Source organism: Theobroma cacao, chromosome 1 (genome assembly GCF_053813885.1).
Source record: "Theobroma cacao isolate CCN51 chromosome 1, ASM5381388v1, whole genome shotgun sequence".
Lineage (NCBI taxonomy): Eukaryota > Viridiplantae > Streptophyta > Magnoliopsida > Malvales > Malvaceae > Theobroma > Theobroma cacao.
In genome coordinates this window covers 36,680,436-36,695,227 of record NC_142639.1, presented here as the reverse complement: position 1 = coordinate 36,695,227, position 14,792 = coordinate 36,680,436, and the positions used below count along the sequence as shown (strand labels likewise).

At 35.9% G+C, this 14,792-nt stretch overlaps 3 protein-coding genes across 4 annotated transcripts; 1 reads left to right on the top strand and 2 right to left on the bottom strand.

Moving 5' to 3' along the window:
• Window positions 1-455: 455 nt before the first annotated feature.
• LOC18613574 (S-adenosyl-L-methionine-dependent methyltransferases superfamily protein) lies at window positions 456-2,934 on the bottom strand. The gene is made up of 7 exons (XM_007050884.3): window positions 2,577-2,934; window positions 2,312-2,469; window positions 2,107-2,227; window positions 1,787-1,911; window positions 1,559-1,687; window positions 1,298-1,462; window positions 456-647 (listed from the first exon to the last, which is right to left on the bottom strand). The coding sequence occupies exons 1-7, from the start codon at window positions 2,773-2,775 to the stop codon at window positions 576-578; spliced, it is 969 nt and encodes a 322-aa protein (XP_007050946.3). The 5' UTR covers window positions 2,776-2,934; the 3' UTR covers window positions 456-575.
• An 827-nt stretch (window positions 2,935-3,761) lies between these two features.
• Window positions 3,762-7,274, top strand: PHR2 (photolyase/blue-light receptor 2). Its single transcript, XM_018113968.2, has 4 exons — window positions 3,762-4,922; window positions 5,582-5,811; window positions 6,767-6,868; window positions 6,956-7,274. The coding sequence occupies exons 1-4, from the start codon at window positions 3,930-3,932 to the stop codon at window positions 7,029-7,031; spliced, it is 1,401 nt and encodes a 466-aa protein (XP_017969457.2). The 5' UTR covers window positions 3,762-3,929; the 3' UTR covers window positions 7,032-7,274.
• Window positions 7,275-9,028: 1,754 nt separating this feature from the next.
• MHX (magnesium/proton exchanger) lies at window positions 9,029-13,321 on the bottom strand. Of its 2 annotated transcripts, none has more exons than XM_088808997.1 (10): window positions 13,172-13,321; window positions 13,003-13,078; window positions 12,153-12,604; window positions 11,821-11,996; window positions 11,389-11,507; window positions 11,147-11,307; window positions 10,540-10,673; window positions 10,039-10,255; window positions 9,820-9,949; window positions 9,029-9,372 (listed from the first exon to the last, which is right to left on the bottom strand). In XM_088808997.1, the coding sequence occupies exons 3-10, from the start codon at window positions 12,547-12,549 to the stop codon at window positions 9,075-9,077; spliced, it is 1,632 nt and encodes a 543-aa protein (XP_088665123.1). In that variant the 5' UTR covers window positions 12,550-12,604; window positions 13,003-13,078; window positions 13,172-13,321; the 3' UTR covers window positions 9,029-9,074. The 2 variants fall into 2 exon arrangements, with proteins under 2 accessions (XP_088665123.1, XP_088665120.1); XM_088808994.1 differs by having other exon boundaries at window positions 12,153-12,586.
• Between the last annotated feature and the right edge of the window lie 1,471 nt (window positions 13,322-14,792).

Sequence of the window (14,792 nt, the reverse complement as noted above, 5' to 3'; positions counted from 1 at the left end):
GCTCACTTGTATAATATTTGGAGTCGATATTCTCCTTATTCCTTAATGTTATAAAGGTGGCAGTCTACATTATCCGATTCCATCCAATTTCTACCCGTTTAAATTCTTATTTCTTGCCTGCCAAAATTAATTGGACAGAACATGATTTGGCCTATAGCAACATAATTGCCTTCTTTTCTAGTACTAATGTTAATCAGCCTTTTAAGCATTTAAATTTAACAACAAAATAAAACGGTGGAGGAACACTACTCTCACGATGCTGCTTTTCTGTATAATTAATTATTAATTGGGCATGTGTTAATTTTGTAATTCCATTTTCATAGTTTAAAACTTTTATCGTTAATGCAACAATAATATTTTTATAATAAATTAATTAAAAAAGATTTTTTATAATACTGTTTAACTGTCAAAGTAAAAATTGGTGGCTGACTCCCAGTCGCATAAGCATGCATGCATGTTAAAAATTTCAGTTGCATTTATGTACAATTCGGAAAATTGGAAAGAAAGAATAGAGAAGAAAGAATAGAATATAATGACAGCCTTGAACCAGAAAAAAAAAAAAAAACGATTTACATTTAGAGCTCCTCAAACCCTTCCTCATCCCCATCTTCCTCGACCCTCTGAAGCTCTCTCCTCCAAGTTTCCATCTTTTCAAGAGGCAAATACATCATTCGTAAGTACATCAGTTAACCTCAAACCATTAATGTAATTAATAACTCATTGGAAGATGTTCAACATATTAATCAGAAACCCCATTCTAGGAAAGGCCTCTTATGACTTGTTAGAGGCAAATGTATACACTGACAAAAATATTATAGTAATATATATTTTGAACAATTATATCCCATTCTGTGTGTTTTTGCAGTATCCATTACTTGCTGCTACCCAAATGGAATCTTTGATTTCTTAAAAGATCTAGCCCTCTAATCAGATTGCTCTAAAGGTCAAGGCATTTATCCCTGGTTTGAATCCAAATGCATGTGTCGTACAATTATAAACTTAACGAGAATTGCGATCCTATGATGAATAAAGTGCTAAGAATAACAAAATCCATGCAATCAGTTAGGGGAGCTAGATGATTACGAAAGAGATGAAATTTTCAAATTTGAAAGGTCCTAAGAGATAGAATACTTTCTGTTCTACGGAATGAATTTTATGATTAATACTAAAAATGTGAATGCACATGTGGACTCCGTAGAAAATGATTGTGAGGAATGAAATGACCCCTTCCTCAGCATGTTAAACTAATGCACTGTGATGATGCTTTACAAGTTGGACCAGAAACAAGTGGTTGCACCTGATCATCAGAAAACCGCAATTGTTCTGCAACAAATAGTACGTTCCCGTAATCTCTTGGTACTACTTCCTTTCCCAAACTTTTAGCGATTTCATTGTAGCTAATTATCTCCACATTGAAACCGTTGCTCATAAAAAGATTGCCCATCCATTTCTCTGTACTAGACTGCAAACACGAAGACCAGCCAACAGCGCATGTGTTCCTTAAAGAAAAGCAATTTAAGTAAGAATAAATACAGATATGAATATACAACAAACTTACCCTGGTACCAAGTTCAGTTTCTGCCAACCATGCAGGCAATTCTCCCAAGAAGAGACACCCATTCATAGCCATACCACTGACGAGGAATAAGATCTCTTCAAAACTTGCCAGAGTCATCACAGGTAGTCCCTACCAAAAACATGAAAGAAAAGAAAAATTCCATCAGAAAGTTATGCCTTAGAGAGTTTCAGCTGACAAGCATCGCAAACGGGAGAAAACCTTTATCACCTGGATAGCCCATATACTTGGACGATGACCATTGAAGCCTTTCATGCCCAAAGTCTCTTGAATATTAGAGGATTCCAATGGAACATGAAGATACAAACAACTTCTTGGGATCTTAGCCCCAACACCTAATTTGTTCAAGAACATTCTCTCAGAACAAGTTGAACTACTTGTCTAAACCAAATCCAACCACATGCAAGAAATTTAGATTGTCATAATCCAAGACATATAAATTTCAAAATAAATGGAAAATGGATCGTTTGTTCTGTTTTTTTTTTAAATATACAATGAACTATGACAACATTAGTCCAACAGTTAGGCACCTTTAAGCTTTTCAGCCGCCTTTTGGAATACCCTTTCAGGGGATATATCAAATATGATGGTTGAGCTAGGCCAGTTAAGCCTATATGGCCGAGTATCCATTCCATCTGATAATAGAACAACCTGCATTTTATTAGTAAGGAAGTTAATATTCTTATGCAATTGGGGTAATACCATATAATTCAAAATTAAGCTTAGTGAAAACACCTGTTTAAGCCCGTCCATGTGGTTAACCGCACGAAGCAACTTATCATCTATGAACTTGGTTGCAATGCAATAATGTTGTAATCGCTTCTTCAAATCTATCCGAGTGTGAGATGGAACTTGAGCAAAGCACCCCGCATATAAATCCACAAAAAGAGGCTCTGAATATAAATATAAAATAAAAATGATTATTAGACTTAGTAGCTACTTTCAGAAAATGAAAGGCGATCGAAAAGACAGAAAATTAGAGAATTGGGATTTTGCTTGCCTGGTCGGTGTGTCTCGTGAAAACGGAGAGAAGCTGAATCCATGGCTGATTGGAGTAATGGGTCGTTATCATCGCTGAGTTTAGCTCTAAATAACCAACCATTTCTCTTCTTCTTGGTGTTAAGAGGGAACGGCAGAGATGGGGGCACGATTGCAGTAGGTGGCGGTGGCGAACATGCAAATCTCAGTAAACATTCCATATAGGCTTTTGCCGTTTTCGGATGTACTTCAGGGTTTATCGATTTGAACTATAGCGATTTGGAGGAGTTTCATTATCCCCTGGCTTCAACAGTCACCGTAAGGAGCGCAAAGCAGGGCTCGGTCCGTGTAGAACATGCCTCGTTTATCCTAGTACTATGGTAACCATTTTTTATTTCTTTTTCCTCTTTTTTTTTTTAAATAAAATTATATATTATCAATGTATCAAATATAAATTTCATATTTATTTAAATATAACTTTTTCACATAAAAAAGTACCTACAATCAAATAATCAAACTATATGATATAATTTTTCAATTGATGTGATTTTTTAATAATGGTAACACTTTATTTAAAAAAACATAATTTTTTATTTACAATTGTTCACTCGAAGAGATATAGTTTTTTATTTTAAAAACACACTAATAATATTTTTTTAATAACTTATTTTTAATTCACGAATTAATATTTTTTCAAATCTCTTCCATTGTTAAAAATTAAGAATCCATACGTGTGCTTAATTTTGTTGGTTGGGTTTTATTTTGAAAGGAGGTCTAGTTCAACTTTTATCATTCAAATACCATCATTAAGCAATTGAAATTTCATTTTAATTGTCTCCACAACTAACTGACCAAGCAAAATACTTATACCATGATCGAATCACTTCTATTATAATTTGGCTATTTTGCAGTATTATATTTTTTTTGATTGGACAATCCTTGTTAACTTTGAAGCACAGTTGAGTTTGGCTTAATGCAGATTGTTAGACTTGTTTACATTCTACCAACCCCCAAGGCAAATCTCCAAAATTAGGCACCCTGCCGAAAGATGGGCTGAATTTAAAAGTGTATTAAGACTTGACAAGAAGAGTTGTGAGACTTTGAAAGGTAGTGGACAACATGGTAGGTGTAGTTGTTGGAGAAGTACAAAATTACAACCAAAAAGGATCCTTTCATTCCGCCAAAAATAGTTACGATTGGTGGCTTTAGAAAATACCAACCAAAAAAAAGAAGATTAGGGAGCAAGGGTCACACTCACAACAAAAGGCTCTCAGATAGAACACAAGCGACGCTCAGGTCTCAGCACCAACCCACCCCACAATCTCAACGCCCAGAGGCCAGCTTCTTATCTCCACCAGAAAACCTAACCAAAATAATGGATTCCAGTCTCCGTTCTTCCGAAAACCCTGAAACCAAATCAACTGACGAACAAACCCAAACCCAAAATCAACTTGAGATTTTCCCTTCTCAATCCCAATTTGCTACCGCTTCTCTATCTTTCTCTTCCTTGCCCACAACTCTGCCTACCCATTTCTTCACTCATCCTAAAATCTCATCTCTGTTCTCTTCTCAATCACCCGATAAAGTTAAAGTTCCAACGCAAGCTTCCTCTCTTTCCCATCTCTCTCTTTCTTCAACTTCCCCTTCACCTTCCAAAATCTCCTTCAAATCCACCCTTTCCAACAACCCTCTCCAATCCCCTCTCTCCTTAGGCCCACGCCGCCCTCTCGATCCTTCCAATGGCGCCGCAATTCGTCGAGCTTCCATCGTTTGGTTCCGCAACGACTTACGAGTCCACGACAACGAGTGTCTCAACACGGCCAACAACGAGTCCATGTCGGTCTTGCCAGTTTACTGTTTTGACCCTCGAGATTACGGTAAATCCTCTTCTGGGTTCGATAAAACGGGTCCCTACAGGGCCACATTCTTGATTGAATCGGTTTCGGATCTCCGGAAGAATCTACAAGCGCGAGGGTCGGATCTTGTGGTCCGAATTGGGAAGCCGGAGAGTGTTTTAGTTGAGTTAGCTAAAGCCATTGGGGCTGACGCTATTTATGCTCATAGAGAAGTTTCTCATGATGAAGTTAAGGCTGAGGAAAAGATTGAGGCGGCTATGAAAGAAGAGGGAGTTGAAGTTAAGTACTTTTGGGGAAGTACTTTGTTCCATGTTGATGATTTGCGGTTTAAGTTGGAAGATATGCCTTCGAATTATGGTGGGTTTAGGGAGAAAGTTAAGGCTTTGGAGATAAGGAAGACGATTGAAGCATTGGACCAAATGAAAGGGATGCCTTCGAGAGGTGATGTGGAGACTGGAGATATTCCTTCATTGACGGATCTCGGGCTTAACCCCAGTGCAACAACGGTTCAGGTTTGAGATTTAGATTTAACTTCTGTGTTTTTCCATATGATGTTCAGTTTGTTTTGTTATGCCTTTCTATATGCTGGATTTGTGCTGTTTGTTACGCAAATTGAGGGAAGATAAATGACTACAGTTGCATAAAGTTCTTGACGAGGATAATAAACCGTGGATGGATTTTAGGCAGTGACATTCGATGTTCTAGAGAAGATAAATGTCAAAAGTAATTAGTTTTGCTTGTGTTTCATTTATTTGTACGGGCTAAGATTTTCCTAACTATATGTTTGATCCTATTGCACGCACCATAATGCTAATCTTTGCTTTTATGCCAAATGCTTCTTCATGTTTATGTTAGCATTCTGCTTATAAATAGCAGAAATATTAGGACTACTCACATCTGAAGCATGATTTGATTTGATTGGGCTGTGTAATTAGAATTATCAATTTATGGTGCTCATTAATTAGTGCTTAATGTTTAATTTTGAGAGTTTAAAGAAGTTTTGATTTAGGCATTGCAACTAATCAATGCTACTAGATATAAATCAATTAGACTGAATTGAATTAGCAATGTTAGCTGTGTTTTATGGTTGTTTCAGTGATGATTAATAGGAAAGCATATTTAGGACTCATGATAATGTAAATATTCACAATTTATTGTTCGTTTCATGTAGGAAGGTAGGCCATATGTTAATAGTTCTATGGCTGGAGGGGAGACTGAAGCATTGCAGAGGCTTAAGAAGTTTGCAGGTGAGTGTCAAGCACAGCCACACAGGGGGAGCAAGGATGGCAGCCATGATAGCATATATGGTGCAAACTTTTCTTGCAAAATTTCTCCATGGCTAGCCATGGGATGCCTATCTCCTCGTTTCATGTTTGATGAGCTAAAGAAAAATGCAAACAGGTATGCTGTCAAGTATGTGTTTTTCCTTTTACAAATTTTAAATTTTGAGGTTATTATGGATATGGTCCAAAACAGAGTACAATGGAGCAATATGATCCATGACCCCATATAGTGGGAGAAGGTCTTTGGTTTCTGTGTAAACAATTTTTAAGTTATCAGATATTTACTTAGGGTAAAATACGTACACCTCCTAAGTTTTAATTAAAATTTCACAGGGGTCCATTAGTATGAAAAATAGATAGTCCGTTTCGAAAATTATTTTTCGTTAGACACATAAGTCCAACCGTTAGGGTTTCATTAATATTTCTGTTAATTTGCTGATGTGATAATATTTTTTGGACAACTTTGCCCTTCATTAATTTCAAAAATTACACTATATAAATTATAATTTAAAAAAAAAATTTCTTATTACAAAAATCTTTTCCCCTTTATTTTTGTTCTCTCAAACGGCCAACCGGTGACACTCTCATCGCCGGCTGGCCAGATCTTTTGCCAGGCTCCTCTGGCATGGGGAGCACTCAGCGGTGCTCTGTAGGCCATGGGTGCTGAGTGCTCCCCACGCCATGGGAGCACCGACCAAGGGAGCCAAATGCTCCCCTGGCTATGGGAGCACCAGGAGTACCGGATCTGGTGCTCCCAAGCCTGGTGAGCATGATCCGGTGCTCCCCAGGTCAAGGGAGCACCAATTTGGTGTTTTTTTGGGAGTTTGGTCGGATCTCCGACCGTGGAATGGCCGGTCGGTGTTTGTCGGATGACTTGAAAGAGAAAAGAATGAAAAAAAAAAAAAAAAAGGTATGTTGAACATTTCATGTTTAAGCATGAACATTATCTAAATGTTTGAGGTTAAGTGTTCATTTTGAAAACTAATGAATCTGCATGTAATTATGGTTAAAAGTTAGGAGTGTGAGTATTTTATCCATTTACTTAATGTTGAATGCATTTTTATGATTGACAGGGCCTTTTCTGCTGCTTCAAATAAAAAAGACGGAGGTAGTGGCTCACCTGATACTGGAATGAACTGGTTGATGTTCGAGTTGTTGTGGAGGGATTTCTTTAGGTAAATATGGCCTTGATTCATCATAGGAGTTTTCTTTTCCACTGAGACAATCAAAGATAATATTTCATTGCACGTATTTGTTTGCAGATTCATCACCAAGAAATACAGTTCTACAAAGGTTGGAACTGCTCCTGCCACAGCTTGTACGGGAGCCCTTGCTTAAGCAAAGAATTTGCACTGGTGTTGAGGAGGATAATTGTTCTGGGGTGATGGTTGGCTGTTAGATGGTGGATAGGTTGCTCGAAAGGCAGTTCTCCTTGTTGCACTCTTGCTCTTGTCGCCTAATAAAATGCTTTAATATGGTAAATTTTGTCTCAGTTTTTTGGAGCGTTAGAAACATTGGGGCCGTTTGTCCATTGTTTGATTTATCATCTTTTGAATAACAGGTCTCACAATCATTTGACCATGCCTTTTGATTTGATTTTCGACCCTGAAAACAAAGACTGAAATATTACGAGTTTTGAAAGGTTAGAGCTGTAATGGAAACTGTGGTTTTGGAGTTTATCATTTAATAAGAAAATTGCGAATACGAAGAATACTGAAAATCCTTGAAACGAGACAAAAGAGACCCGACAAAACACTAATCTTACTGTCATATACATAAATACTAATCTATTGCTCGTGTGATGTATTGGAGATGATAAAATTTTTTTTAGATATGCAATGGTAATATATTGTTATATTTACTTGTTGATGTGCATTAACATGCACAAAATATTATAATATTTTGTAAAACATGTAACTATTGTTGTTTTAGTCATCATTTGTTGTTATTGTAATCATTATTGTAGTATTTGTGGTGCTGTTTTCATACAAAAGCACACTTATAAACAGTATTATGATAAAACAAAGTTTTAAATAAAATTTTCAAACTTACTGTAGAATACGTAGTAACTTAATCTCTTTTAAAATTTTATTTTTAGCTAGTTGATCTGTACCACTTTTATTACTTACATTTAACATTGAAAAAGAGAATAGGTAATAATTCAATCTCTTTGAAAATCCAATTCTATCTTTGTTAGTTGATATGCAATTCTTTACGTTAGTTACATTTAACACTAAAAAATGATATGCGAGTAATAAATAATAGAATAAAAAAATTATTTTTATAAATATGTCAAAGAAAAATCTAAGATATCAATTTTAAGGAGAAAAAAATCCAATTAGACCTCACGTTTATGCTCAAAAACCCAACTACAAACCAATCTCATTAAACCTCAAGCCTACCTCGCAACAACCACATGTCAAATTAAAAATTTGTAAGTGTCAAAGCAAAAGTTCTTTGAGACTTCCTTTAAATGTAACAAACCTTTTTTATTATTTGTAATTTTCAATGTAAAAAGCTTGCGTGAGATTATTTATTAAATAGGGCATTCACATGCATGTAAGTGCTTTTTTTTTTTTTTCATAATCAAGTTGATTTAGTGATCTAAAATGCATGCAAGTGTTTTATTTATTTTTTTCATAATCAAGTTGATTTAGTGATTTCTCTAGTTTATGTCCATAAACTTTTGATGATCAAATAGACTTAAAATGGGATATTTCAATAATGTCAAATTTTATGTGTGTTTAGGAATAAATATATTTTTTAACTGTTGAATGAAGTAAAAAACTTTATAAACACTAATTTTGAAAAATTTATGAGATTCGTGTACGTTTATATGACTATTATAAAAAAAATATTGACAGATAAGTGAACTCATATTTTGGATTTACTTGATTTTTATTTATTTGGTTATCAAGAATTTTTCTTTTGTATTATTAATAAATTTATAAAATAAAATTAGCAGAGTCATTAACCGTTAAACCTCTCATAAAATAATTGACTCTTGAATTTAGACTTTATAATTGATTTCCTCTTTCAGGCAATATTTTTGAGGCTTCCTTTAGATATAGTTATAAATCTTTCTCATGAGAAACATTACTTTTCAAAGACAGACATTTGGAGTGAGGTTTTTAAACTTTATATGCATGGCAGGGACCAATTGAAAGCGATGCACACTTCCCCAACACCTACTTCCTTTAAATTGTAAAGTGTGGAGCACTTTACATTGTCAAGTGTCAAGCAAAAAAGCCCAAAAACGGTTTCCTTTAAATATAGTTATAGATATATATGGGTACTGAGAGGGGAACAAACTTCTAAGAAGTTGGTCAAAAGAATGAAAAGAAAATACCGTCTTTTTGGTGCAAAAGAATATACTCATTCTCATATGATGCCAGAAACTCGAAGGGAAGAGAGGACCACAAATATAATCCAAAGCAACATGAAGAATACACTGGTAACCCAGGCCCAAATCCTAGGGCCTCCGAGCTCCGCCCCCAGTGTCAGGCGCCTAATCACCAATACCATAATACAGCCTACAGAGGTGGAGAAGAATACAAGCAGAGAGAAGCTGAGTCCCCCTGCATTTTGTATCCGCAATGGTTCTCTATATGCTATGAAATTGTATGCAGTATCAATCAGCCACGGAATGCCAATGCCCACATAAATATTCACTGAATTGCTGCAAAAGGATAAACAACAAAAAATAAGCGGAGAGTTTTCCACAAGCCTAGAGTGTGAGACATATTATTTATCCAATAACTAGTCACCACATCAAGCAACCCAATAGTTTACCTTTACACAAAAGTGGTGGAGCCATTCTAATTACTCTTAAGTCTTAATTCTTAGAGTAAGACATGAAGGCAACTTCGTTGCTCTTAATTCAGGCATAGGGAGGTTTGTTGCTCTTAATTTTGGCATAGGGAAGAATCATAGTTTGACGCCTAAATCAACTAAGTTATGTCATTATAGGATATGTACTAAATCATACTGTGAAATTAAAAAGTCTTGTGGTAACAGCTTCTTAGGAAACTAAATCAATTATGTTATTATAGGAAACTACTCGCAGAAAGATTTAGGCCTCTAGATCATGACCTAGAGTTAAAAGATAAGATTGTATGAGATATACCTGCAAGTAATGTTTGCTATAGCAGAGTCAGCTGTTATCTGACGTTCAGCAGCAATCTTACTTGCTACTAAATCTGGCCATGAAGTGCCAGCAGCTAATGCTGTAAACGCTATGACATAAGCATTTATCCCTGAAACAAAATATGGAATAAGAAAATGAAAAATTCACAAAATATGGTATGTACAACGGTGCAAATCTTTTTTGGCAAGGAAGAAAAACCTGTGACACAGCTTATAAGATCCGTCAGCTCTGTTACAATGTAAGCTATCCCACTGATGAAAAGTAGAGAGCAAATGAAGGCAATCCATCCATGAGCAATTTGATAAGGAGGCACAAAGGCAAACAGAACTCTCCAGGGTGCAAGTAGTGACTGCCAAACAATACTTGCTAGCCGAAGATGGATGTTGTTCAGTTTTCTTGATTCAGGGCTTTCCAACTGTTTAAGGAACTAGATATTATTCACCACGTTTATTGGTTTATTGCTATGCTTAGATAAGGGGGAGAGGCACAAGTTTAATGAAATTATATCCCAGTGAAGGTTCAGTTATAACCACAAGGCCACATGATGGAAAAACAGTTGAATTAAAGAAAAAGTAAAGCATACAACTATACCTAGCATAAGCTGCAAGAAATTTTGAAGTACAAATTCAAACAATGGTAGAACTTAAATTATCACATAAGAACTAAAAAGGATTCTATGTTACTTTATAAAATACATACTGTGAGTGCATCGAGGAATTGTGTTTTCCAAAGTTCAAGCACATGAGGATCTTCTAAATCGATCTCCTTCTGAAAGGGTCTAGTCGAGGTTTCGACTAAATCTTCGATTGTGGACACCTTTTGATAAGAAGAGCCTGCATGATTGACCTTTTTGGTATTAGTACTGATTAATCCATCCACCAACTTAACCTACTGAAACTCAAAATTAACACAAATACTTATAGCTTACCTCCTAACCCTGGTACTCATTAGATAAGGAAAGACTAATTAATTTGAATTACATAAAGTAGCCTAAAACATGTATACACTAAAGTCCAACCAGAAACTTCTATTTCCATGTCTCCCCTATGACTTCATCATTCTATAATTCCATATGTCATCAATTATAGTACTGAAAAGAATGCATGTCATTCTGAATAATACTTTTGATGAGCTATCCACTTAAGCAAGTCATAGCTCCTTCATGATAAGTAATATTAATGTTGTAGATATGGTTCCACTTCACATTACGTTTCTCACTGAAAGAATGCTAGGGAGATCATAGTCAATGAATTACCAGTGACCTTAATAAAATTAAAATGTCAACAAGAGTAGACGAAAATGATACCTGCCCCAATTTCTGAATGAAAGGAAAAGATATCAACAGTGTCCTTCCCTTCATTTTCTTCAACTGGAAGTATCTCAGAGTATCCATCACAGGCATCACCCTCATGTTTAACTGAGGCAACCTCTGCTGGCACCCAGTCCTCAGGCCTCTCAGTTCTCTCTCTTCAAAGGTACAGAAGAAATCAGAAGCATTACAGTGTAAGAAACCTTGATAAGGGGACAAAGAGAAGAAGAAGAGCATACATGGGCAGAGATATATAAGGCCAACGTTTGTCTTGAGCATATGCATGAGTCAGCAGTAGTCCGTACATCAGTACTGTCAATAAGGCCTCCCAAAGCGTAACCACTTTTGGTGTCCATACCTACAACATGAATTAAAACCTATCCATGACCAAGTTCTACATAGATGTGAGCCATAATCGTAATAAGTCATGCATCAATAGAATGCATTTAAATGTTAATTCCATACAATGCAATAGTGAAGTAAACACTATTTATGCGAAATGAAAGCAAATTTATTAAACATCTTCATTTAAAATCAAAGAACTCAAGAGTAAAAAGGCTGTATGAGAAGTCTTCTCACTATAACTTGGGTAAAGATGTTCAGCTAACAGCATAAATATCCCTATGAAATACAAATCATGAAGCTTTACCTGAGAAGTTACTTGAAGTTACCTCTAAAATTATGTACAGCCAAGCATAAGCCCAAAAGGACCAAAAGAGCTCCACTAGCCAAACACCTATATCAGATATTTTTTTCAACTCTCCAGCTTTTGGAACTACAACACAGACAGCATGGATGGGGAAAAGGTCGAATGCAGCCGAACCAACAAGAGTTCCTGGACCTAAACCTGTAAATCAAAGTACGCTGACTGATATCAATGACAAGCAAATGAGATATAATCTCCATTCATGTGGTTCAGTAAGATAAGCAAGAATACCTATATCCAATTGTGAAATATTTTCTAATTATTGAAAAGAAAAAAAGAGCATTTGACAGAACAAACCTCCAGCATACAGATCCCCAATGTTTCGAATGGCATCAATAGTAGCTAAAGATATTTGAGGGAAGCTAGTCCCAAAGGCAAGCAAAGTAATGTCTGCAATAGTATAATTCCACACCTTTTCTTGTCTATAAATTTCAGTATTAGTGACAGGATCTATCTCTACAACTGTACGTGTGTGTTTCACAACATTCTCCATTGATCGGAAGAAACGAGCAGTTATGGCTGACAACCCAATGAAGCAATAAGCAAGGCCAAGAAAATACAGGAAGGCTCGTAACCCATTCCCAAGCAGAGTTTCACCATAAAAAAGCAAAAAACTTTCACATTTTTCATCTTCCAAAATACTGGAAATCCCCAACATGCTGTCATCAGCAGCTTGCTTATGTACTAAGACCATTTTAATCAGCCTCCCTTCACTGTTCAAACATCAGCATCTGCTCACCACAACATGACTGATGATTAAAAAAGTTAAATCATAAATTTGAACTACCGAATACTAAACATATGCAAAACATTAAACAGAAAAGCAGAAAGAAAACATGTAAACCAATTCCACAAACCACTTAGACTAGAAAGCTCACTAAAACTTCTTCCCATACAAATATGACTGACAAAAAGCAAACTCAAATTCCTAAATCAAAGAAACGAGAATCAAAGCTAGATTAAAACTGAAAGAACATTCCACAAAAAAAGCAACCGACATAAAGAAATCAAAATCCAAACTTATATTAGTATAAATCTGGAAAGTCAGAAGAACCAATCACGGCCACGAGTTCCGTCCAAAAGAAAAAGCTCAAAGATTTGAAAAAGATGAATCAGAATTCGTAAGATAGATGCAGTTAGAGCTTACCAGTAAAGACACGTAGGATCGCCCGAGCTCTCCACCGACAAAGGCGGAGCCCGGCGACGGCTGGTGATGCTTCCAACTTCAGTGAAGGAATAAAACAAAAAGTTAGAAATAAAGACCGGAGGGCGTAGGGAGTTTTAGAAAATGTGGTTGAGAGTTGAGAAATTTTTACTGAAGACATCCGCAAACGTGCATGGCCTCTGTGTATTTGCTTTCAGTTTGAAATCGGTACTTCCTTGGTTGGACTTTTAATGATTTTTCACGGGAAAAGAAAAAACTGTAGCCCTTTTGTTTCCGTTTACGATTTGTAGTCAACAATTAAGACGGGTGTTCCATTTTTATCCTCAGATCAAAAACGACAAATCACGTGGTGGGATGTCCTGTTTTTTGCTTTCGCGGATTAAAAAACATCATGATTTGTGCTTAAAACTTCTTTTATTATAGGCGCAATATTTTCATGTTCAAATTGATGGGGACCGAAACTGTATTATTAGAGTATATTATTATGATATACTAAGGGTTTAGCAATTGGTAAGTCGGAAGAGTCACGAGATAATTAAGTAATCTGGCGTACTTAACTGCGGATGCAAGATATTTCCCTATATAAAACGATTTATTAATGTAAATCTCTATCAAGCACTTGGCCACTTGGGGTAAATCTCTATCATGCACCTGTAGGCCTCGACGGTGAAGGATACAAATCTTGAGAGCATAGCCATCATGCAGTTATGGAGGTCTGGGTTGAGCATATACTCAACTTTCGAAAGATTTTTTCAATCTTTTAATATTTTAAAGAAAAGCTTTAATAAGGGTGTAGACTTTTTATTACGGTTAATGGTTGCCACCTCAAAGAGCCATACGGAGGGGCCTTACTGTTTGCTATTGCCATTGATGGGAATGGTGAATGGTGACTCATGATCTTGGTTTTTGAACTTGATTAATACTGCCATTGGAGACTTTAACAAACCATTAACAGTGATGAATAATGAGCAAAAGGTAAACCCTAAACGCTTAGTATTATTTTACATTTAATTAGTTAATTTTAATTACTTATTCTTATACAGCAAGACATAGATAATATAATCACAGAGATAATGTCCTATGCTACTCAAAGAAAGTGTGTTAGGCACGTTTATAGCAATTTTAGACAAAGGTTTTTGGGATTGGATATGATGGTGAACTTCTGGAAAGCTGTAAAAACATACAATCAATGGGATTAGAATGAAGCCATGATGAAGATTAAAGTTGAAAATGTAGAGGCATACAATTGATTGATGGAAAAACTACTCACATTGTGGGTAAGACACACTTTTGACCAAAATGTGAAGAGTGACCATGTGACCAACAACATGGCCGAGAGTTTCAACCACTAGATTAGGCTTGTGAAGAGTAAACTCATTTTGGTTTTGTTTGAAGAAATCAGAGTCAAGATAATGAAGGGGTTTTATAATCAATATAAGAAGGCTTGCACATGGGAAGGGCAAATTACATCCAAAATTAAGAAGAAGTTGGTTTTTGCCAAGTACAGTGGCAAGTTTTGTAAGGTTATGCCTACCTTGGATTTTGAGTTTATTATGTTTCAAGGTGGCAAGACATATGTTGTCAGCTTGGGGATGAGTAGGGTAATTTGTCCATATGGTGTTTGAAATATTGCAAGTAAGGGTGTCTCAACATATTTCATGTATACACTAATTGATTGCATATTTCAAGGTTTATTAACTTGAGTTTGATTGCATTTTAGGTATTCCTTGCAAGCGTACTACTACTCTAAGGAGAAGTTCATGTTGGTAAAC